The sequence below is a fragment of the Staurois parvus genome, unplaced genomic scaffold, assembly GCF_062004578.1.
Source record: "Staurois parvus isolate SC_StPar_1 unplaced genomic scaffold, SC_StPar_1.0 ptg002731l, whole genome shotgun sequence".
NCBI lineage: Eukaryota > Metazoa > Chordata > Amphibia > Anura > Ranidae > Staurois > Staurois parvus.
Genome location: NW_028320527.1, coordinates 43,138 through 68,585, shown reverse-complemented (window position 1 = coordinate 68,585; position 25,448 = coordinate 43,138). Strand labels below are relative to the sequence as shown.

General features: G+C 52.9%; 2 protein-coding genes across 3 annotated transcripts in view; one reads left to right on the top strand and one right to left on the bottom strand.

The window, feature by feature from the left end:
* STIM1 (stromal interaction molecule 1) overlaps positions 1-14,061 on the top strand; it is a 34,744-nt gene extending 20,683 nt beyond the window's left edge. The window contains exons 6-8 of one of the 2 annotated variants that reach the window (XM_089666488.1): positions 3,934-4,169; positions 7,006-7,072; positions 13,066-14,061. In XM_089666488.1, coding sequence (XP_089522614.1) covers positions 3,934-4,169; positions 7,006-7,072; positions 13,066-13,555 — 793 coding nt within the window. In that variant the 3' untranslated portion in view covers positions 13,556-14,061. Of the gene's footprint in view, positions 1-3,933; positions 4,170-7,005; positions 7,391-13,065 lie in introns of both variants that reach the window. The other variant, XM_089666486.1, reaches the window with a different exon arrangement.
* Positions 14,062-19,835: 5,774 nt separating this feature from the next.
* LOC149429369 (sodium-dependent proline transporter-like) overlaps positions 19,836-25,448 on the bottom strand; it is a 48,743-nt gene continuing 43,130 nt past the window's right edge. The window contains exons 10-11 of the mRNA XM_089666485.1: positions 24,124-24,297; positions 19,836-23,817 (exon numbers count right to left, since the gene is read on the bottom strand). Of these exons, the coding sequence (XP_089522611.1) occupies positions 23,659-23,817; positions 24,124-24,297 (333 nt within the window). The 3' untranslated portion in view covers positions 19,836-23,658. The remainder of the gene's footprint in view (positions 23,818-24,123; positions 24,298-25,448) is intronic.

Genomic DNA, 25,448 nt, shown 5'->3' with positions numbered 1-25,448 from the left:
ATACAATCATCATGGAAGGTGTAGATGTGGATTGTCCAAGAACAGGGTGGAAGGTGTGAGTTGCAGATCCACCAACACCCCCCCACCCCCCCCTTGTAGTGACATCACCCTGTCCTTGGTGTCTGCATAGGTGGTAATCCTCCTAGTCACGTGTCTACAGTTGTGAATTGTTGGTAGAGAAGATAAAACGGTCTAACGTGGAAAACACTCGGTGTTGAAGGCCCCCAACCCTGTTCATTGATGGTGGGTTCCATTGATGGTGGGTTCCATGTTCATGATTCCAGTGTTCGTTCATGGTGGTTCCCGTGTTCATTGGTGGTTCCCGTGTTCATGATTCTAATGTTCATTGATGGTAGTTCCATTGATGGTGGGTTCCATGTTCATGATTCCAGTGTTCGTTCATGGTGGTTCCCGTGTTCATTGGTGGTTCCCGTGTTCATGATTCTAATGTTCATTGATGGTGGTTCCCGTGTTCATTGATGGTGGGTTCCATGTTCATGATTCCAGTGTTAGTTAATGGTGGATCCCGTGTTCATTGGTGGTTCCCGTGTTCGTTGATGGTGGTTCCAGTGTTCATGATTCCCGCGTTCGTTGATGGTGGTTTCCGCGTTCGTTGATGGTGGTTTCCGCGTTCGTTGATGGTGGTTTCCGCGTTCGTTGATGGCGGTTTCCGCGTTCGTTGATGGCGGTTTCCGCGTTCGTTGATGGCGGTTTCCGCGTTCGTTGATGGCGGTTTCCGCGTTCGTTGATGGCGGTTCCCGCGTTCGTTGATGGCGGTTCCCGCGTTCGTTGATGGCGGTTCCCGCGTTCGTTGATGGCGGTTCCCGCGTTCGTTGATGGCGGTTCCCGCGTTCGTTGATGGCGGTTTCCCACGTTCGTGATTCCAGTGTTCGTTGATGGTTGTTCCCGTGTTCATTGATGGTTGTTCCCGTGTTCATTGATGGTTGTTCCCGTGTTCATTGATGGTTGTTCCCGTGTTCACGATTCCCGCGTTTGTTGATGGTTGTTCCCGTGTTCATTGATGGTGGTTCCCGTGTTCATGATTCCCGCGTTTGTTGATGATGGTTCCCGTGTTCATGATTCCCGCGTTTGTTGATGATGGTTCCCATGTTCATGATTCCTGCGTTTGTTGATGGTGGTTCCCGTGTTCATTGATTGTGGTTCCCGTGTTCATTGATTCCCGTGTTCGTTGATGGTTGTTCCCGTGTTCATGATTCCCGCATTTGTTGATGGTCGTTCCCTTGTTCATTGATGGTGGTTCCCGTGTTCATGGTTCCCGCGTTTGTTGATGGTGGTTCCCGTGTTCATGGTTCCCGCGTTTGTTGATGGTGGTTCCCATGTTCATGATTCCAGTATTCTTTGATGGTGGTTCCCGTGTTCATGATTCCCGCGTTTGTTGATTGTGGTTCCCGTGTTCATGATTCCCGCGTTTGATGGAGGTTCCCGTGTTCATGATTCCCGCGTTTGTTGATGGTTCCCACGTTCGTTGATGGTGGGACGTAGATGGCCTCTTTCATGCCTCTTGAGTACCAGTTGTCCTCTCTGTCCAAAATCTGACCTCCAAAGAACGTCCATTTTTTCCATACGATATCCTGACCTGTAGGATCCAGCCTCCTTTTGTTGAGGTGTCGTTCCCCCCCCCCCCCCCCATCCTCTCCCCCATCCCATCGTTTATCTTCCCTTGTGTTCGTCTTATGGATGTCCATCTTCTGTCTGTGTATTGCTGGGACGGAAGGACGTGGGGGTGAGAGGTTTGATGAGACGGAAGGACGTGGGGGTGAGAGGTTTGATGGGACGGAAGGACGTGGGGGTGAGAGGTTTGATGGGACGGAAGGACGTGGGGGTGTGAGGTTTGAGGAAGGGACGGAAGGACGAGAGGTTTGACGGGATGGAAGGACGGGGGGACGAGAGGTTTGCTGAGACGGAAGGACGGGGGGACGAGAGGTTTGCTGAGACGGAAGGACGGGGGGACGAGAGGTGGTTTGACGGGATGGAACGACGCGGGGACGAGAGGTGGTTTGACGGGACGCTGGGACGGAAGGACGTGGAGGTGAGAGGCTTGAGGAAGGGACGGAAGGACGTGGGGGTGAGAGGCTTGAGGAAGGGACGGAAGGACGTGGGGGTGAGAGGCTTGAGGAAGGGACGGAAGGACGTGGGGGTGAGAGGCTTGAGGAAGGGACGGAAGGACGTGGGGATGAGAGGTTTGATGGGATGGAAGGACGTGGCGGTGAGAGGCTTGAGGAAGGGACAGAAGGACGTGGGGATGAGAGGTTTGACGGGACGGAAGGACGGTGGGGTGAGAGGCTTGAGGAAGGGACGGAAGGACATGGGGATGAGAGGTTTGACGGGATGGAAGGACGTGGCGGTGAGAGGCTTGAGGAAGGGACAGAAGGACGTGGGGATGAGAGGTTTGATGGGACGGAAGGACAGTGGGGTGAGAGGCTTGAGGAAGGGACGGAAGGACGTGGGGATGAGAGGTTTGCTGGGACGGAAGGACGTGGGGGTGAGAGACTTGAGGAAGGGACAGAAGGACGTGGGGGTGAGAGTCTTGAGGAAGGGACGGAAGGACGTGGGGATGAGAGGTTTGACGGGACGGAAGGACGTGGTGGTGAGAGGCTTGAGGAAGGGACAGAAGGACGTGGGGATGAGAGGTTTGATGGGACGGAAGGACAGTGGGGTGAGAGGCTTGAGGAAGGGACGGAAGGACGTGGGGGTGAGAGGCTTGAGGAAGGGACGGAAGGACGTGGGGGGGAGAGGCTTGAGGAAGGGACGGAAGGACATGGGGATGAGAGGTTTGACGGGACGGAAGGACGTGGCGGTGAGAGGCTTGAGGAAGGGACGGAAGGACGTGGGGGTGAGAGGCTTGAGGAAGGGACGGAAGGACGTGGGGGGGAGAGGCTTGAGGAAGGGACGGAAGGACGTGGGGGGGAGAGGCTTGAGGAAGGGACGGAAGGACGTGGGGGGGGAGAGGCTTGAGGAAGGGACGGAAGGACGTGGGGGTGAGAGGCTTGAGGAAGGGACGGAAGGAGGTGGGGGTGAGAGGCTTGAGGAAGGGACGGAAGGACGTGGGGGTGAGAGGCTTGAGGAAGGGACGGAAGGACGTGGGGGTGAGAGGTTTGACGGGACGGAAGGACGTGGGGGTGAGAGGCTTGAGGAAGGGACAGAAGGACGTGGGGATGAGAGGTTTGATGGGACGGAAGGACAGTGGGGTGAGAGGCTTGAGGAAGGGACGGAAGGACGTGGGGGGGAGAGGCTTGAGGAAGGGACGGAAGGACGTGGGGGGGGAGAGGCTTGAGGAAGGGACGGAAGGACGTGGGGGTGAGAGTTTGACGGGACGGAAGGACGTGGGGGTGAGAGTTTGACGGGACGGAAGGACGTGGGGGTGAGAGGCTTGAGGAGCCTGTAAAGGACTGCAAAGCGTGGGCTGTGGAGATGAAGTCTGTCGCCGGTCCACGGGCGCAGTGTTAAAGCGTGACGCGTCTGGCGTCTGTTCACTCGGCGTGTCGCCATCTTTTATACGTCACCTAAAAATCGGGTGTTAATGTGCGTTAGAATTCGTTAAAGTGTATATTTTCCCCCAAAAAATGTCGTTTTAAATAACGCGTGACATAAAACCATCGCGACACCCGCCATTTTATCCTCCAGGGCCTTAAAGAAAATACAACTGTGGCGGTTGGAAGTGGTTTTGTGCGTGTGGGGCGGAGGATGTCAGAATTGGCGCGGGAGGCAGGCGGTTACATGTGACTTTTCAGCAGAGCGGTTAGGATTTGGTTGGTTAACATATAGAAGGAGCGCCATCTGCTGGCTGGAAATGTAAATGAGCGATTGGCAGGATCGCACCTCTCCTGCCGCCATGAATATCGATCGATTAATACGTTTCCTCCATGTTTGCGTTCCGCGGCGTCTCACCTTCTCCCCTCCCCCTCCTCCTAGGCAAGCGCTGAGCGAGGTGACCGCGGCGCTCCGGGAACGCCTCCATCGCTGGCAGCAGATCGAGACTCTCTGCGGCTTCCAGATCGTCAACAACCCCGGAATCCACGTCCTGATGACGTCGCTGAACATCGACCCCAGTCTGATGGGCGGGGCCCGGCCTGCCCCCACCCACTTTATCATGACCGATGACCTGGACGACCTTGATGAGGAGATTGTGTCCCCCATCAGCATGCAGTGTAAGTGCCATCGGCCCCTGCTGGGGGCCCCTGCCTGCGTGTGGAGAGTGGTGTGCTGCTACGGTGTGTAAAGGGCCGCTACGCGGAAAAGGTTTAGACGTGGCACTTCCCAGGCCGGGGGGGGGGGGCGGAAGTCAGCGGGGGGACCCGGAAGTCAGTTGGGGGCCACATTTATGGAAAACATTTTTTTTTGCTCTTTTGTTACATCTCCTGCAGCCTCTTTGCAGTCACTTCCTGCCTACATGCACCCGGCGTGGGTGTCCTGATGGTGGCAGCAGTGAGCTGTGTCTGTGAAGTGTCAGTACGGCCTGTTGTAGTCTCCATCAGAAGGTCATGTGACGTGGGGTGTAGAGGGGGGGGGGGGGGGTATAACAGGGGACAGTTTTCCTTCCCTTGGGGGGGTATAACGGGGGACAGTTTTCCTTCCCTTGTGGGGGGGAGGGTTTAACGGGGGACTGTCTTCCTTCCCTGGGGGGGGGGGGGTTTAACAGGGGACCGTCTTCCTTCCCTTGGGGGGGGGGTATAACAGTGGACCGTCTTCCTTCCCTTGGGGGGGGGGGTATAACGGGGGACTGTCTTCCTTCCCTTGGGGGGGGTGGGGTATAACGGGGGACCGTCTTTCTTCCCTTGGGGGGGGGTTATATTGGGGAGGTTTGCAGTTGTCAGTTTTGTTGTCATTTGGGTGTGCCGGCCCTTTAATTCTGCGCTGGGCCCCCCTTTTGTTGCGCTGGGCGCCCCTCCTCCGTTGCGCTCCCTCCCCCTCCGTTGCGCTGGGCGCCCGCCCCCCCGTTGTGCTGGGTGTGTGTTGGGATCCGGGGTCACCGGAGAGGAGCTCCAGAGGGTAAGTGCGGGGGTGGGACCGGTCCTCTTCAATCCACAGATTTGATTGGTTCTCACCCACCTGCCGCCATGTTGTACCATCTCCTGGCGTCCAATCCCCCATCCCGCCTCTAGTAGTCTCACTTCTCTGTACGGTCAGGTGGGAGGAGCCTGGAATGTCGGCGTGGAATGGGGGAGGGGGTGTCGAGCTCCGCCCAGAACTGAATTAGTGATAGGGAGACCATCTTGTCCCCGCCCCCCCGCCTCATTCTCCCCCCTCATTGGTTGAGACAGATGCCGCGTGGCTGATGGGACGCAGATACAGCGAGCGCCCCTCCACCTGCTCCGAAGACTCCGCCCTCTGGAAGTTTACGGGTTTGGCGGAATGTTTCTCACTTCCTGTCACATGGCTGGTAGATCTCCAACTGTCACTTCTCCGCTCTCTGACCCTTTCTGCCTTCACTGACAGCGCCCCCTGCTGGGCTGTCCGGGGGGGGGGTTCAGGGGTGATCAAATGGGTCTGCGTGGGGGGAGCCTGGGAGGGGACAGTTGGGGGGAGGGGGGGGTGGCCAGGGGCTAATCGGATGGGTCTGGATGGGGGAGGGGGGGGTGGCCAGGGGCTAATCGGATGGGTCTGGATGGGGGAGGGGGGGGTGGCCAGGGGCTAATTGGATGGGGGAGGGGGTGTGACCAGATGGGTCTGGATGGGGGAGGGGGTGTGACCAGATGGGTGGGGAGGGGGGGGGGGGTGTCCAGGGTGTGACCAGATGGGTCTAGATGGGGGAAGGGTGTCCAGGGGCTAATCAGATGGGTCTGGATGGGGGAGGGGGGGGGGTGTCCAGGGTGTGACCAGATGGGTCTGGATGGGGGAGGGGGGGGGTGTCCAGGGTGTGATCAGGTAGTTCTAAGGAAGGGGGGGGTCCTGGCGGGCTGTGGGGTCTTCGGAGTAAACCTACATTTCTGAGGGTCCTAGGGATGAGGTCAATGTATGAAGTCATCACATGACGTCATCAGGGGAAAGCCCATCACAGAACCGAAGAAGCTGCACATAGAATGAGAAGAGATCCACAGAGCTGCCATCAGAGGACGGGACCGCTGAAGTTGAGCAGCTAACCAATAGAGGGAGCCTTCCTCTTCTGTAACCAATGAGAGGAGCCTTCCTCTTCCGTAACCAGCAGGGGGAGCCTTCCTCTTCCGTAACCAATAGGAGGAGCCTTCCTCTTCCGTCACCAGCAGGGGGAGCCTTCCTCTTCTGTAACCAATAGGGGGCGCCTTCCTCTTCCGTAACCAATAGGAGGAGCCTTCCTCTTCCGTCACCAGCAGGGGGAGCCTTCCTCTTCCGTAACCAATAGGGGGCGCCTTCCTCTTCTGTAACCAATAGGGGGAGCCTTCCTCTTCTGTAACCAATAGGGGGAGCCTTCCTCTTCTGTAACCAATAGGGGGAGCCTTCCTCTTCTGTAACCAATAGGGGGAGCCTTCCTCTTCCGTCACCAATGAGGAGACGTCCAGCTCAGTTGTTGGGAAAAGTGGAGACTTGTACGTAACTTCAGCTGCTTGTATCTCTGATGGTTGTGACGTCCGGTAGGTGACGTCCGGTAGGTGACCTCTCCTCCTCATCTGCTCAGGTTCTGTACCACCTACTAATAAGACCTCTAGTGGTCCACCCTCCACACACCAATCACGTCTGTCCTCTGTAGGCGGTCCTGCTTCTTCTCCTCTTCCAGGAATGGATGAAGACTTCTTCCAGCTCCGTAGAATTGTCCTCCAGAGTCTTGCATGGCTTGTTTACCTCGGCATGTTCACACAGTCTGGGCACACTGCATGCTGGGAGATGAGGGTAGACCACAAGATGAGGATGTCTCCTTGCTGCCGGTTCCTGCTCGGTTCTCCTGAACCTTCGAGGGGTAGAACCTCCTCCACTTCCATGTCCAGGAGAATCACCAGGAACACCCAGCAAGTTGAAGGACTCATCGATGGGCCACTTCCACCATCTCATTGTGTCGTTGTTTCTCCACAGCACCCAACCTGGCCAGCCTGCGGCAGCGGCACGTGGACTCCGGGCATTCCACCATGGGATCGCAGAGGTTGGTAGAAGGTTACGTAGTGAGCCAGAGCGAAGCCACCCCACCGGCCATCCATTACCGGCCCAGCAAAGTCTCCCTTCACCGAATGCGCAGCCTCTCTCACGGACAGTCCTTCAGCTCTGATCACCACCCCTCCAGTTCTTCCAACCCTTCCCCGGCTCCAGGTCCCCCCTTCTCCGCTCCCCCTCCCCCTCCACCCGGATCCCATCCCGTCTACTATCACCACTCCACCACTTACTATCTGCAGATGGACTCTCTTCCTGACCTGCCCCCTCCAGACGTCACCTCCGGGATGCCTGCTCGCTCCCCCAGCGTTGGGTATTTCTGCATGAGTGTGCCTCCAAGTGTTCAATACTAACCTGAGCCTCATCCAGGGGCCCCCGCTTCCAGGAATGCTTGTGGTCCCTCCTGTTGGGGGGGAATGCATGATGTGACGCCCCACAAATTTCCTTCTAACCTTCTGTAGATGTATACCAGCGTGACGGGGAAGTGGAAAGGCTATAGAATTATTCTGGGGGTCCTGAATCCTCTATATAGATCTTTACGTCACTGGGGGGTCACCGCCAGGAGGAAGGAGGTCCTGATTCCTCTATATAGATCCTATCAGTAGAGGGGTCACCGGCAGGAGGAAGGAGGTCCTGATTCCTCTATATAGATCTATCACTAGAGGGGTCACCGGCGGGAGGAAGGAGGTCCCGATTCCTCTCTATAGATCTATATATCACTAGAGGGGTCACCGGCAGGAGGAAGGAGGTCCTGATTCCTCTATATAGATCTATAACTAGAGGGGTCACCGGCGGGAGGAAGGAGGTCCCGATTCCTCTATATAGATCCTATCACTAGAGGGGTCACCGGCAGGAGGAAGGAGGTCCTGATTCCTCTATATAGATCTATCACTAGAGGGGTCACCGGCAGGAGGAAGGAGGTCCTGATTCCTCTATATAGATCCTATCACTAGAGGGGTCACCGGCAGGAGGAAGGAGGTCCTGATTCCTCTATATAGATCTATCACTAGAGGGGTCACCGGCAGGAGGAAGGAGGTCCCGATTCCTCTATATAGATCCTATCACTAGAGGGGTCAGCGGCAGGAGGAAGGAGGTCCCGATTCCTCTATATAGATCTTTATATCACTATAGGGGTCACCGGCAGGAGGAAGGAGGTCCCGATTCCTCTATATAGATCCTATCACTAGAGGGGTCAGCGGCAGGAGGAAGGAGGTCCCGATTCCTCTATATAGATCTTTATATCACTATAGGGGTCACCGGCAGGAGGAAGGAGGTCCCGATTCCTCTATATAGATCTATCACTAGAGGGGTCACCGGCAGGAGGAAGGAGGTCCCGATTCCTCTATATAGATCCTATCACTAGAGGGGTCACCGGCAGGAGGAAGGAGGTCCCGATTCCTCTATATAGATCCCATCACTAGAGGGGTCACCGGCAGGAGGAAGGAGGTCCCGATTCCTCTATATAGATCCTATCACTAGAGGGGTCACCGGCAGGAGGAAGGAGGTCCTGATTCCTCTATATAGATCCTATCACTAGAGGGGTCACCGGCAGGAGGAAGGAGGTCCCGATTCCTCTATATAGATCTATCACTAGAGGGGTCACCGGCAGGAGGAAGGAGGTCATCTGTCCCGTGTCTTTGTGGCACCTCAAGGACCTCCCTTGTGGAACTGATTTCACATCTTGGAATTCACATGGAAATGTTGGGGGTCGGGGGGGCCTACACATGGGTGTTGCAGTCTGCTGATTGGCTCTTTGCTGGGTTCCTCCCCCCCAGGAGGGTCAGCACATAGTTTTTGTGGGTTTCCTCTAATCTACTAATAATCCCAAGTGCTCTGAGTGTCATTTTGTGCATTTTTCTATCTAGTATTGTACAGTCTGAGTGCTCGGGGGGGGTGGAAGGGTTAATAGAGGTGACATGGAGGGTGTCAAGGCTGCATGGAGGGTGTCCAGGCGGGTCTGGGTGCGTGCAGAACACGGAGCCCACAGGTATCGGAGTGCAGAGAGTCCCCCGCCAAGGTCACCGCCGTATCCATTTCATACTAAACATGAGACGCCAGAGCCGACCTCCGAGATCCCATCCTCCGGAAACCCTTCCCGGGATGACGTGGGGGGAGGGGGGTGTGAGAGGGTGCAGGGTCTGACAATGACCCCCTTCTGGGTGATGGGCGGAGTCATTCCCGGATTCCCCAGATGCTAAAGCCACTCTCATTACTTCTACACACGGCTCCACCAATGAGAGGAAGACTCTGAGAACCCATCAGATCCCAATGGGGAGGAGTCTCCTGCTGGATCTCTATACTGACATGGACGGGGGATGGGTGAGGAACGTAAGGACCCCCCCATCATTTGATTTTCGGGGTGTCTGTGAATTCAGTCCTCTGTAGGTCGATCATTCCCATCAAAGTGAAGGAATGATGCAGCAGGTGAGTCCATGTTGGTGAAATGTCATTGCAGCAACTCAGAATGGCCCTCAGTAGTCTGTGTGGCCCCCACGTGCTTGTATGCATGCCTGGCAACATCGGGGGAGGGTCCTAATGACACCACGGATGGTGTCCTGGGGGATTTCCTCCCAGATCTGGACCAGGACATCACTGAGCTCCTGGACAGTCTGAGGTGCAACCTGGGGGCGTCGGATGGACCGAAACATGACATCCCAGAGGGGTTCTATTGGATTTAGGTCAGGTGAGCGTGGGGGCCATTCAGTGGTATCAATTCCTTCATCCTCCAGGAACTGCCTGCATACTCCCCCCACATGAGGCCGGGCATTGTCTGCACCAGGAGGAACCCAGGACCCGCCGCACCAGGAGGAACCCAGGACCCGCCGCACCAGGAGGACCCCGGCACCCACCGCACCAGGAGGAACCCGAGACCCACCGCACCAGGAGGAACCCTGGACCCACTTCACCAGCATAGGGTCTTACAATGGGTCCAAGGATTTCATCCCGATACCTAATGGCAGTCAGGGGGCCATTGTCTAGCCTGTAGAGATCTGTGTGTCCCTCCCTGGAGATGCCCCCCCAGACCATCACTGACCCACCACCAAGGCGGTCATGCTGAACCATGTTCCAGGCAGCAGAACGTTCTCCACGGCTTCTCCAGACCCTTTCACGTCTGTCACATGTGCTCAGGGGGAACCTGCTCTCATCTGTGGAAAGCACAGGGCGCCAGTGGTGGACCTGCCAATTCTGGGGTTCAATGGCCAATGCCAATCCAGCTCTATGGTGCCGGGCAGTGAGCACAGGGCCCACTAGGGGACGTCGGGCCCTCAGGCCACCCTCATGAAGTCTGTTTCTGATTCTTTGGTCAGAGACATTCAAACCAGTGGCCTGCTGGAGGTCATTCTGTAGGGCTCTGGCAGGGCTCATCCTGTTCCTCCTTCCACAAAGGAGCAGATACCGGTCCTGCTGGTGGGTTAAGGACCTTCTACGGCCCTGTCCAGCCCTCCTAGAGGAACTGCCTGTCTCCTGGAATCTCCTCCGTGCTCTTGTCTCCTGGAATCTCCTCCGTGCTCTTGTCTCCTGGAATCTCCTCCGTGCTCTCGTCTCCCGGAATCTCCTCCGTGCTCTTGTCTCCCGGAATCTCCTCCGTGCTCTCGTCTCCCGGAATCTCCTCCGTGCTCTCGTCTCCCGGAATCTCCTCCGTGCTCTCGTCTCCTGGATCCTCCTCCGTGCTCTTGAGACTGTGCTGGGAGACACAGCAAACCTTCTGGCAATGGCAGGTATTGATGTGCCATCCTGGAGGAGTTGGACTGCCTGTGTGACCTCTGTAGGGTCCAGGTATGGCCTCATGGTACCAGTAGTGACACTGACCCGAGCCAAATGCAGAACCAGTGAGAGACAGTCAGGGAAGATGAGGAGGGAGAAATGTCAGTGGCCTCCACCTGTAACACCATTCCTGTTTTGGGGGTCGTCTCATTGTTGCCCATCTAGTGCCCCTGTTGGTGATTTCATGACCACCAAAGCAGCTGAAACTGATTACCATCCCCCTCTGCGACTTACCTGACCAGATTCATATCCCAGGAGAGAGAATGGACTTCATGCGACTCGTCCTGTCAGTTTTTGGTGCCGTGTATTACATTCAACCTGGAAGATGCCATTCTCCATCCTCAATTCTGCACCAGAGGAGCTTGCACTCTAATACCCCCCTCCCCCCCAGATGTTTATGGCGCTGACATAGTCTGTAGCAGGTGGTTGGGGTGTCGGTGCGCGGTTGGGCGGGGTGCACGTTGCAGTGCGGTTGGCACACAGGAAGTGTCTGTTTCCTGCTCCGGGGACAAGATGCCGAATCATTAACCCTCTCACTGCCGGTCCCTCTGCTGGTAGGCCGGCACTTGGGTCGTCTCTAGCACAGCTACAGGTCCCCACAAGGCACGCTGGGAGTTGTAGTACCTTGACTAGAGAAGTCTTCATCACAGGTGCTGAGGCCCCTCCATTGTTTTGAGTGAAGGAAGTAAGACGCCCTTCCCCCTCCCCCCCCCTCACTGCCAGCAGCATTTCAACATCGACTTTTTGCAATCAGAGACGACTACAAAGGTCACCATCAACAGGGAGGAATATTCCTCGAACACGAAGCGTGTTTTATTCTATTGCCTGTACACTGCCATGTGTCTCTGCCCACCTTGGAGGCTGAGAATTACCTTCCTTCTCTCTTCATGCCTCAGCCAGGGTATGATTGACCATAACGATCCTCGTGGGCGGTGCCTGTAGCTATTGGACAATATCCAAGGTGGCAGAGGTAGACCCTGAGCCTCAGAATATACAAATGATGGATTTGTCCTGGTTCTATTATCTATAATGACCCTCATGGGTGGTGCCTGTAGTTATTGGGCAATATCCATAGTGGCAGAGTTGGACCCTGAGCCTCAGAACCTGGACTAATCCATCATTTGTATATTCTATTATCTATAATGACCCTCATGGGCGGTGCCTGTAGTTATTGGGCAATATCCATGGTGGCAGAGTTAGACCCTGAGCCTCAGAACCAGGACAAATCCATCATTTGTATATTCTGAGGCTCAGGATCTATTGTCTATAATGACCCTCATGGGCGGTGCCTGTAGTTATTGGGCAGTATCCATGGTGGCAGAGTTAGACCCTGAGCCTCAGAACCAGGACAAATCCATCATTTGTATATCCTATTGTCTATAATGATCCTCATGGGCGGTGCCTGTAGCTCTTGGGCAGTATCCATGGTGTCAGTTAGATCAGGGTAGACCCCAAGCTTCAGAATATACAAATTTATGATTAATTTTTCCTGGTTCTATTGTCTCTAACAGGGGTCTCCAAACTGTGGCCCTCCAGCTGTTGAAGTACTACAAGTCCCACCATGCCTCTGCCTGTGGGAGTCTTGCCTGTGGTTGTCAGTCTGTCCTCATGAGACTTGCAGTTCAACACCTGTAGGGCCATAGTTTGGAGACCCCTGGTCTAATAATGATCCTCGTGGGTGGTACCTGTAGCTCTTGGGCTGTATCCATGGTGGCAGTTAGAGCAGGGTAGACCCCGAGCCTCAGAAAATACAAATTATGATGGATTTGTTCTGGTTTTGTTCATAATGATCCTCGTGGGCGGTGCCTGTAGCTCTTGGGCAGTATCCATGGTGGCAGAGGTAAACCCAAGCCTAAGAATATACAAATTATGGGTTTGATGTCTATAATGATCCTCGTGGGCGGTGCCTGTAGCTCTTGGGCAGTATCCATGGTGGCAGAGGTAAACCCAAGCCTAAGAATATACAAATTATGGGTTTGATGTCTATAATGATCCTCGTGGGCGGTGCCTGTAGCTCGTGGGCTGTATCCATGGTGGTAGTTAGAGCAGGGTAGACTCAGAGTATACAAATTATGGATTTGTCCCGGTTATGTCTCCCTCCTGTGTCCACCCCTGGACATTTTGTTTTTACCCTCCTACACCCACCATCCCCCATATCTATTGCAGTTACCAGTTTTGGTGGTTCATGTTCTCCTTCTAACCTTCTCTTTTGTTTCATTCAAGGGACTTGAGTCACTCAGACTCCGATTCTTCTCTGCCATACATGAGCGAGCTGCGGCACAGCAAAATCCCCAGCGGGAAAGTGACCCAGAAGGCCCTGGAGGAGCTGCCAACCAGCAGCCAAACGCCCAATGGCGGCAACCGCCACCTGGAGCTATCTAACTTGGGCACCCTCCAACAGAGACTGTCCGAGAGCCCTCAGCTGGAGAAGAAGCTGATGGAGAAATCAGCCAGCTTAGGGGAGATCAGTATGGTTGGAACCGTCCAGTCCCACTCTGACTCGTCGAGGTCCCACAGCCCCAGCTCCACCGAGGCCGAAACGCCCTCCCCCGGCACAGAATCCAAACACAACCACAAGAGCACGCGCATCCCTCAGCTGGCGGGTAAAAAGAATCTAACGGAGGATGACAGCGGGTCAACCGGAGAAGAGAACGACCCAAGTTCCAGCAAGAAGAAGCTGACTCTCAACATCTTCAAGAAGCCAAAGAAATAACGGATGCGGTTTGTCCTAGAAGAGCAGAGGAACACAACAGGGTGGAGAGAGGTTTCCATTTGGCACGGTCACCCTCTCGGCTGGAAGATGGTAGAGGAAGCTATGGGGTGGAAGCCAGGACCTTTTATTGTCCTCCCCTTGCCCTACTAGAACCTTGCACGTACAATCAGTAAACAGATGGGGGTTCAGGCTGTTCAACCTCGGCTTCGTTTCGGGGCTCCTGGCTGACCAACGATTCCCCCCGCTTCGCCCTCAGTAAATCCTTGCTTTGCTATGCATGGCTTTCGGGAAGTCTTTGCTTCCTTCGCCAAAAAAAAAAGAGAAACCCCATACAAGGGCATTTGGTAGATTTGTACTCGGGACGTGGGTCATTGAGCTTTATTTTGTGGGGAATGGGCTGGAATGTCCTTTTATTTTATCTGTTTTATTTTTCCGTATTCTTTGCTTTGGATGGGCATGCCTTTAAAACAAGAAAAGAATAAAAACAATAAAATACTATTTATTAACATGTCTGGTGATGCCGAATCATTGGTGGAAGGGTGGCTTCGTCCAAATGCTTTGCTAGATTGCGGTCTAGAAAATCTGCCATCTAGAGGTTCCCTTCAAATCAATCCAGAAGGCCCCTTCAGGTCAACCCCAGAAGGCCCCCTTCAGGTCAACCCCAGAAGGCCCCCTTCAGGTCAACCCCAGAAGGCCCCCTTCAGGTCAACCCCAGAAGGCCCCCTTCAGGTCAACCCCAGAAGGCCCCCTTCAGGTCAACCCCAGAAGGCCCCCTTCAGGTCAACCCCAGAAGGCCCCCTTCAGGTCAACCCCAGAAGGCCCCTTCAAATCAAACTGAAAACATTCAGAGGGCCCCTGTGATCATTTCCAGTTTGATTTGAAGGGGCCCTCTGGTAATGATCACAGGGGGCCTCTGAATGTTTTCAGAGGGCCTCTTCAAGTCATTCCGATAACATCCAGAGGGCCATGACAAATAACTCAGGAGGTAACATCCAGAGATGCTTCCTAGAGGTGACACCCCTACCCCTTTAGTCTTCTTGGGGTTTATTGACCTTGTGGAGAGAAGCTAGGGGCACAAGGTACCCAACAGAGATGGTTGGTGGCCCTATATTTTTCAGTAGCAGCCTATGGATGACAGTAGATCTTTTGAGGAATCTAGGGCCACCAACAGAAGTACCTTAAAGGATCTATAGTTATCGAGAGTCTGCTACCAACAGACTCTCAATGACTATAGATCCTTTTATGTACCTCCCCTTTTTTTTTTTTTAATCCCTAGATTCTTCATTAGTAGCCTCCCAATGGCAAAAGATCCTTTATATATCTCTGTTGGTGGACCTATGTCTCTGGGAGGCTACTAATTAAGAATTTAGGTCCACCAAACTTGAAAGATCCTTTAGATACCTCTAGTGGTGGACCTAGATTCTTCAATAGCAGCCTCTCGATGACTAACAGAGGTACATAAAGGATCTATAGTCTTCAAAAGGCTGCAACTGAGGAATTTAGGGCCACCAACAGAAGTACCTTAATGGATCTATAGTCATTGAGAGGCTGCAACTGAGGAATCTAGGGCCACCAACAGAAGTACCTTAGTCGCAACCTCTCAAAGACTATAGATCCTTTTATATACCTCTGTTGGGAGCCCTAGATTCCTCAGTTGCAGCCTCTCAATGATTATAGATCCTTTGAGGAATCTAGGACCACCAACAGAAGTACCTTAGTCACAGCCTCTCAATGACTATAGATCCATTAAGGAATCTTGGGCCACCAACAGAAGTACCTTTTAAAGGATCTATAGTCATCGAGAGTCTATTGGTAGCCCTAGATTCCTCAGTAGCAGCCTCTCGATGACTATAGATCCTTTATGTACCTCTGTTAGTAGTCATCGAGAGGCTGCTATTGAAGAATCTAGGTCCACCACCAGAGATGGTCAGTGAGAGGCTCTCAATGATTAGATTCCTTAATTAGTAGCCTCCCAAACACTAAAGATCCTTTAGGTACCTCTGCTGGTGGCCCTTGATTCTTCATTAGCAGCCTCCCGATGACAATAGATCCTTTATGTACCTCTGTTGGTAGCTATAGATTCCTCAGTAGCAGCCTCTTGATGACTATAGATCCAGCACAGTTACATAAAGGATCTATTGGCATCGAGAGGCTGCTACTGAAGAATCTAGGTCCACCACCAGAGGTACATAAAGGATCTTTGGTGGTGGACCTAAATTCTTAATTAGTAGCCTCCCAAACACTAGAGATAGTGAGAGGCTTTCGAAGATTAGATTCCTTATGTACTGGTTTGTGTTGGCCCTAGATTCTTCAGTAGCAGTCCCTCGATGATTATAGATCCTTTATGTACCTTTTTAGTTAGCGCTAGATTCTTCATTAGTAGCCTCCCAATGGCCAAAGATCCTTCATATATCTCTGTTGTGGAATGTAAATTTCTCATTAGTAGCCTCCCAGAGATATATGAAGGATCTTTGGCCATCGGGAGGCTACTAATGAAGAATCTAGGGCCAACACAAACCGGTACATTAGGAATCTAATCTTCGAAAGCCTCTCACTGACCATCTCTGGTGGTGGACCTAAATTCTTATGTACCGGTTTGTGTTGACCTTAGATTCTTCATTAGTAGCCTCCCAATGGCCAAAGAACCTTCATATATCTCTGTTGTGGAATGTAAATTTCTCATTAGTAGCCTCCCAGAGATATATGAAGGTTCTTTGGCCATTGGGAGGCTACTAATGAAGAATCTAGGGCCAACACAAACCGGTACATTAGGAATCTAATCTTCGAAAGCCTCTCACTGACCATCTCTGGTGGTGGACCTAAATTCTTATGTACCGGTTTGTGTTGGCCTTAGATTCTTCATTAGTAGCCTCCCAATGGCCAAAGAACCTTCATATATCTCTGTGAGGCTACGAATGAGAAATTTACATTCCACAACAGAGATATATGAAGGATCTTTGGCCATCGGGAGGCTACTAATGAAGAATCTAGGGCTAACTAAAAAAAAGGTACATAAAGGATCTCTAATCACCGAGGGACTGCTACTGAAGAATCTAGGACCACCAACAGAAGTACTTAAAGAATCTCTCATCATTAGTAGGTAGCTACTGAGGAATCTTGGACCACCACCAGAGGTACCTAAAGCATCTATAGTGTTATGGAGGTTACTAAAGAAGAATTTATGTCCACCAACAAACACTATAGATCCTATTGGGTACCTCTGGTGGTGGCTTTAGATTCTTCATTAGCAGGCCTTCAATAGGAAGTGTTCCTCTGACCCCCTGTACCATAATGCGCTGAGTAATGAGGCAGACAAGGCGTCTGTCCATCCAGCAGAAGGTTCTGGGTGCTCTCACACATAGCCGTCTCCTCTGAAGATGCTTCAACAGGCGGCCATCTTCCACATTCTCAGGTCTTAATGCATGTCAGCCTAAATGACTTGCTATAGCTTGTGCCCGTGACTGAGGCCAGGCCCCAATAAGTGACCTCTTCTCCAGGACTGGGAGGAAAGACATTTCTAGAAGGTTGCTCCGAATATTTGTTTCCTCTCATCTCCGTTCACACCACTGGAATCAAATCCTCCGTGATTGTCCAAGACATAAATGTTCCGACTTCTCGTAACTTCTCACCGTGGAGACGTAGAAACCGCTCAAGAAGAAATCATCAAAGCCCTGAGCTCAGGAGAAACCCAGCAAATCCCGGAACTTGGAAACAAAACTCAGACTAGAGCCAACACTGCATGTAACCAGAGGACCCATGTTTGTAAAACCAGGCGATGGTCACCATGTTATTGGCTGTGCCATGGTCACATGATGGTCACCATGTTATTGGCTGTGCGATGGGCACATGATGGTCACCATGTTATTGGCTGTGCGATGGGCACATGATGGTCACCATGTTATTGGCTGTGCGATGGTCACATGATGGTCACCATGTTATTGGCTGTGCGATGGGCACATGATGGTCACCATGTTATTGGCTGAGCGATGGTCACCATGTTATTGGCTGTGCGATGGGCACATGATGGTCACCATGTTATTGGCTGAGCGATGGTCACCATGTTATTGGCTGTGCGATGGTCACATGATGGTCACCATGTTATTGGCTGTGCGATGGGCACATGATGGTCACCATGTTATTGGCTGAGCGATGGTCACATGATGGTCACCATGTTATTGGCTGTGCGATGGTCACATGATGGTCACCATGTTATTGGCTGTGCGATGGTCACATGATGGTCACCATGTTATTGGCTGAGCGATGGTCACATGATGGTCACCATGTTATTGCTGAGCGATGGTCACATGATGGTCACCATGTTATTGGCTGTGCCATGGTCACATGATGGTCACCATGTTATTGGCTGTGCGATGGTCACATGATGGTCACCATGTTATTGGCTGTGCCATGGTCACATGATGGTCACCATGTTATTGGCTGTGCCATGGTCACATGATGGTCACCATGTTATTGGCTGTGCGATGGGCACATGATGGTCACCATGTTATTGGCTGTGCGATGGGCACATGATGGTCACCATGTTATTGGCTGTGCGATGGTCACATGATGGTCACCATGTTATTGGCTGAGCGATGGTCACCATGTTATTGGCTGTGCGATGGTCACATGATGGTCACCATGTTATTGGCTGTGCGATGGTCACATGATGGTCACCATGTTATTGGCTGTGCCATGGTCACATGATGGTCACCATGTTATTGGCTGTGCCATGGTCACATGATGGTCACCATGTTATTGGCTGTGCGATGGGCACATGATGGTCACCATGTTATTGGCTGTGCCATGGGCACATGATGGTCACCATGTTATTGGCTGTGCGATGGTCACATGATGGTCACCATGTTATTGGCTGAGCGATGGTCACCATGTTATTGGCTGTGCGATGGTCACATGATGGTCACCATGTTATTGGCTGAGCGATGGTCACATGATGGTCACCATGTTATTGGCTGTGCCATGGTCACATGATGGTCACCATGTTATTGGCTGTGCCATGGTCACATGATGGTCACCATGTTATTGGCATTGATTAATGAAGAGGTCATGGTGATCTCTAGGGGTCTTCAGTCTTTGACTTTCTCCTGGCCCATGTCCCCCATTTCCAAGAGTATCCACAGTCTCTGTCCACTTACAAGTGCATGTGCCGTGGTCCCTGACAGCATTCTGTAGCATTGTTATTATTCACTGAATATTATGTGTGGCCCTTTGGTGATGCCATGGACCACACTTGAAGGCCCCTTATATCGAAAGTTGACCGTCACTGTCCTACAGGGACTACATAGAATGTCACACAAGGATGCTCTCACTCTGTGGTTGACCCTCCCACAGCAGAGCCAAATTTCCTCCAGTCCTCTCCTAAAGTGATCCGGGAACACTCCTGACTGAAAGAACCAGAAAACCCGGCACACCAAACCACACCCATCACCAGATCTATGGAATCCGGTACAAGAAGTCCTTTCCCTGATAAGGAGACCTGAACACACCGCTGATGTCCTGAAATGTGCTTCCTTGTCCAGGAGCCTGTCCTTCATCCAATCAGGAAGGAGACGCCTCTAGGGACCCCAGATAAGGGAAGCAACTACAATAGGATGAATGTGGATAGGAGATCCCCTCGGAGAACCTGTGTCTCCCCCCCCCCCGTGTCTCCTCTGGGTGACACATATGCTCCCATATTCTCTTCATTAACCTTTGTGCCCCCCCATGTGACCTTCGTTAACCTGTATTACTCCCCTGTCCCCTCAGATAACCTGCGTCCCCGGTGTCCCCTCGGATAACCTGCGTCCCCGGTGTCCCCTCAGATAACCCTGCATCCCTGGTGTCCCCTCGGATAACCTGCGTCCCTGGTGTCCCCAGTGTCACCTCGGATAACCTACGTCCCTGGTGTCCCCTCAGATAACCCTGCATCCCTGGTGTCCCCTCAGATCACCTGCGTCCCTGGTGTCCCCTCAGATAACCCTGCATCCCTGGTGTCCCCTCAGATAACCCTGCATCCCTGGTGTCCCCTCAGATCACCTGCGTCCCTGGTGTCCCCTCAGATAACCCTGCATCCCTGGTGTCCCCTCAGATAACCTGCGTCCCTGGTGTCCCCGGTGTCCCCTGAGATAACCTGCGTCCCTGGTGTCCCCGGTGTCCCCTGAGATAACCTGCGTCCCTGGTGTCTCCAGTGTCCTCTCAGATAACCTGTGTGGCCTACCCATGTACCAGCACTTGGGGCCATCAGACTGCCCCCTCCCCCACCTTCAGTACAAAACTCTCTGGATTTGGTAAATAGGTAAAATGGTTTTATTGTCATTTCCAGGAAAGTGTCACCATGGTGCCGTCATGTCCGATCCGAAGGTCTATGGAGAAGCTCAGACATCAGCTCTATGTTTCTCCCACCTCCTCTTCACTGCTCTGCTGACAACAGGACAGTTCAGGTTGGCATGTGAAGCCCAGATTCCAGAGCCCACGTGACTCCTCCCCCTTTCCCCTCACTCTGTAGCCAGGGAGGGGCTTATTTTCCAGCAATGCAGCTAAAGGAGACCTGTGATGGAAGATGCTTGGCTGCAGTCCATCCGGCGAAGGAGGGTCATGTGACTTTCAGGCCTGAGAGTTCAGCATCTTCAGATGGTCAGCAATGGACGAAGTGGGAGGAGTAGAGCAATCCTCGGCTCCATGAGGGGGATTTCCCCTGACTTCTGGTGCTGCAGACATCGGGGGTCACCATACAGGAAGTCGAGGGAAATACCAGAACCCAGCAGACTTCTACTTGTATCTGAGCCGCCATTGGCGAGTTCCTCTCACTTCCTGTCTGCTGAAACCGTTGTCACTGGAACAGGAAGTGGGGGGCAATCTGTCTAATGGAGCCCCGGAGACCTCAAGGGATCCAATCCCTCCCAACTCCATCCAAAACTGGTTTGGTATACAAGGGTGCCTCCTGCTGTCACGTATTGGGGGGCCTGGAGGACAATATTGGGGTTCCACGTATTTGGGGATTTGCAGGACAATATTTGGGTTCCATGTATTTGGGGGTCTGGAGAATATTGGGGTTCAATGTATTGGGGAGGCCTGGAGGACAATATTGGAGTTCCATGGATTGGGAGGTCTGGAGGACAATATTGGGGTTCCATATATTGGGGGGTCTCAAGGATAATAGTGGGGTTCAATTTATTGGGGGGGGGCCTGGAGGACAATATTGGGGTTCCACGTATTAGGGGGTCTGGAGGACATTATTGGGGTTCCATGTATTGAGTCTGGAGGACAATATTAGGGTCCCATGTATTGGGAGGTTTGGAGGACAATATTGGGGTTCCATGTATTGGTTCTGGAGGACAATATTAGGGTTCGATATAGTGGGAGGGGTCTGGAGGACAATATTAGGGTTCCATATATTGGGGGGTCTGGAGGACAATATTGGGGTTCCATATATTGGGGGGTCTGGAGGACAATATTGGGGTTCCATGTATTGGGAGGTTTGGAGGACAATATTGGGGTTCCATGTCTTGGGAGGTTTGGAGGACAATATTGGGGTTCCATGTATTGGGAGGTTTGGAGGACAATATTGGGGTTCCATGTATTGGTTCTGGAGGACAATATTAGGGTTCCATATAGTGGGAGAGGTCTGGAGGACAATATTGGGGTTCCATGTATTGGTTCTGGAGGACAATATTAGGGTTCCATATAGTGGGAGAGGTCTGGAGGACAATATTGGGGTTCCACATATTAGGGGGTCTGGAGGACATTATTGGGGTTCCATGTATTGAGTCTGGAGGACAATATTGGGGTTCCATGTATTGGGAGGTTTGGAGGACAATATTGGGGTTCCATGTATTGGTTCTGGAGGACAATATTAGGGTTCAATATAGTGGGAGGGGTCTGGAGGACAATATTGGGGTTCCATGTATTGGGGTGGTCTGGATATCAGCGATTGATATATGGCTGCTTGTGGGTCTTCCTGGTGACAACACGAGCTCTCTGGGACTTCACCAGAAGGTCACATGACCCTCCAGCGGTCAGACCTGGAAAGTTTGGTTGGTGAGGGGAAGATGTCCCTCTGGACACAGCTGACGTCCTGTCATGGCGGCCCGGGGCCCAGCCTGGGGAGGGGCTCCTAAAGTTTGGCACAAAATATGGCTGTCATGTCTTCCCTGTCTGTTCCATCGTCCTCATTCAGAGGCCAGGATGGGGGGGTTGGGGTCTACCCCAAGATGGAGGCATCCGATGCATCGAAGGAGGTTCCAATCCTAAACTCCGTCTTCACAGCCCAGGAACCCCCCACATGGTGTTGGAGAGGAGGGGGTAATACATCTGGAGGAGAGGTGAGAGGCCCGGACATCTTCAGAACCTCTACAATGGCTGGAGGTCGGGGATTGGGGGCAGTGAGGAGGAACCAGAGGGGGGCGGGATTATGCCTGAACACACCAATCAGCAAATTCCAATAGAAGCCTCTGGGGGCAGCAAGAGGGAGGAAAAGGCGAGACGGTCTACTTGCCAACTTGACTGAATTAAAGTGGGGAAAGCCCACCAGTGACATTTACTCCGGGGCCACCAGTGACATTTACTCAGGGGCCACAATAGATCTTTGCTATGGGGTCACAAGTAATCTTTACTCAGGAGCCACAAGGATTCTGTAGTGTGAGACCACCAGTGACCTTTACTTTGGATCCACCAGAGTTCTCTACTACAGAACCACAATTAATCTTTACTCTGGAGTAAAGGTCAGTTGTGGCCCCATAGTAAAGAACACTTGAGGCCCCTAAGTCACAATGGTTCTCTACTATGGGGTCACAAGTGACCTTTACTATGGGACACAAGCTATCTTTGCTATGGAGCCACAAGAGATCTTTCCTATCAGACCACAATGGTCCTCTACTGTGGAATCACAAGAGATCTGTACTCAGGAACCACAAGTGTTCTTTACTGTGGGGCCACAATTGATCTTTGCTCCAGAAACACAAATGCTCTTTACTACGGGGCTGCAACTGACCTTTACTCAGGATCCACAAATGGTCTTTCCTATGGGGCCACAAGTGTTCTTTACTGTGGGGCCACAATTGATCTTTACCATGAGGCCACAAGTGACCTTTACTTGGGATCCACAAATGATATTTACTCTGGAGCTACAAGGCTTCCCTACTATGGGGCCACAATTGTTCTTTACCATGAGGCCACAAGTGACCTTTCCTCCAGAGCCACAGGGGACATTTACCACGGGGCCACAAGAGGTCAAAGACATAAAATCCAGATCAACAGGAGAGTGAACGCGTTTCAGCCACAGAGGCCGTACTCATAGCCAGCTCCCGTTGGGCCGGATTTTAGCATCTACTCCCATAAACTACATTGGAGGATCTTTATTGGGGAATGTTGGAGTGGAGTTGAGTTGGGTTGGGTTGGGTTGGCTCACGGAGGCCGAAGCTTTGCAAAGGTGTCCCCCTTTCAGCTGAAGTAGGTGAGGTGGTTGAGCGTTGTCTATCTTTTTTGCACTTGTTCTTTACTTCAAAGACTCAAGTGTCCGATACTTCGGGGCCACATATGACATTGACTTCCCAGCCATTTAGTACGGGGCCACCAGTGTTCGTTATGGCAGAGCACATCTCCAGGTAGTCATAGATTTCCTCCATCTGGATGAACATCTCCACTTCTCCTCCTGACCTGTACATATAGAATTTCCCAAACCCTGGGAAGCGGTTAGTAAATTGGTCATCGACCAGTGACCACGGTTTGTTGTCCACCATTGTATGGCACAGGAAGGTCATTCCGATGTCCCTCCATGGAACCTTCTAGATCTTAGCACCATGATGAGCACTGCTTAGTAAACATGGCCCAGCAGTCCATAGGAAGGCCACACCGAGGGCAGGAGTCCAGTAAACAATTCTTTAAGGCATCTCTCTCAGATCTGAGAGTGTTGGATTTCAGGCACTGGGGGAGGCGGCCTCTAGGTAGAGGATGGCACTGACGAAGTCTTTGATAACTGTCCCTTCCTCTCATTGGCCAGTCTCAGCAGATAATTCAAGAAGGTTCAGGAATTGAGGTATTTCAGAAAGGTCGGAGCCTCCACTGCCCATTGGACCAATAGACAGTCACCAAGTCCTCCATGTGGATGATCAGGCCACACTGACGCCCCCCATCTGCCATGCGGGGTCATTGAAGTCCTGCTCAGTCAAGTTGACGGTGTAGGGGACGTCAATGATTGCGGTGGACGGGTCGCGCTGATCGCTGGACGATCGCCAGGAGTTCAATGGCCGCAGGGCATTCTTGAACCTCTGATGAAGACAAAGCAGAGAGATTAGGAGTGCAGACAGTTCTCATTTCACTTTCATACTTCAGCCATCGGGTAGATTGTAAGCTCACATGTCCAAGGCTCTGTATTATCACCTCATTGGTGCTGGTCATGTCTCCATTAGATACATCGTACTCATTTCCATCCCCTCACCCTCCCAGCATTACTTTGTACTGCGCCACAGCAAAGGAGGGCGCTACATGACAAATTCCTCCCCACAATGTAGTCAGAAGGTGGGGAGTGGTAGATCTCCATACACATCGTCCAATGAGGGAAAAGGACTACTTACGTCTCTCAGGGTCCCGCTCTCCCGGAAGATGGCGACTCCGGCCCAGATGGGGATCTGGATGCAGCACAGGGTGCCCATACATATGCCCAGAGCCTTGCCCCAACGCGGGTACTCATAGCGCCCATAACGCAGAGGAGTGTTGTACATTTCCATGAAGATGTAGAAGAGGATGAACTACGGGAGAGGAAATCGGCATTACAAATGAGATATCTACACCAGGACCTGACTATGGCCATAGACACCCAGAGATCTGCTACAAGGCCAGGGAAGGGGCCTCATGAGGGGCAAGAGAAAATCTGTGTGCATGAGGGAGTAGATGTCCAGTGTGGGGGGTGGAGAGGTAGCTGCTGACCCTGAACTCCCACAAGGAACCCAATCTAGAGGAGGTGAGGTCAGACACAGAGGGGATCTCCACAGGATCTCCAGTCACCGACCCCTCCACCATTCATGAAACATTTCTTCTGTTCTCATAAGATGGCCACACACTGGGAGTTTCTACTGGGTCCCTACTACCTCTTACTCCTGGGCCCCCGCACCACCTCTCACTCCTGGGCCCCTACTACCTCTTACTCCTGGGCCCCTACTACCTCTCACTCCTGGGCCCCCGCACCGCCTCTCACTCCTGGGCCTCTACCGCCTCTCACTCCTGGGCCTCTACCGCCTCTCAGTCCTGGGCCCCTACTACCTCTTACTATAAGGCCCCTACCGCCTCTCACTCCTGGGCCCCTACTACCTCTTACTCCTGGGCCCCTACCGCCTCTCACTCCTGGGCCCCCGCACCGCCTCTCAGTCCTGGGCCGTTACTACCTCTTACTCCTGGGCCCCTACCGCCTCTCACTCCTGGGCCCCTACCGCCTCTCACTCCTGGGCCCCTACCGCCTCTCACTCCTGGGCCCCTACCGCCTCTCAGTCCTGGGCCTCTACCGCCTCTCAGTCCTGGGCCCCTACTACCTCTTACTATAGGGCCTCTACCGCCTCTCACTCCTGGGCCCCTACCACCTCTTAACACCTATACTACCTCTTACTCCTGGGCCCCTACCGCCTTCCACTCCTGGGCCCCCGCACCACCTCTCACTCCTGGGCTTCTACCGCCTCTCAGTCCTGGGCCATTACTACCTCTTACTCCTGGGCCTCTACCGCCCAGTACAGGTGTACGGGGTGTGTTCAGGTGTAGGTGGGAGGGTACAGGTGTACAGGTGTAGGTGGGAGGGTACAGGTGTATGGGGTGTTCAGGTGTAGGTGGGAGAGTACAGGTGTACGGGGTGTTCAGGTGTAGGTGGGAGGGTACAGGTGTATGGGGTGTTCAGGTGTAGGTGGGAGGGTAC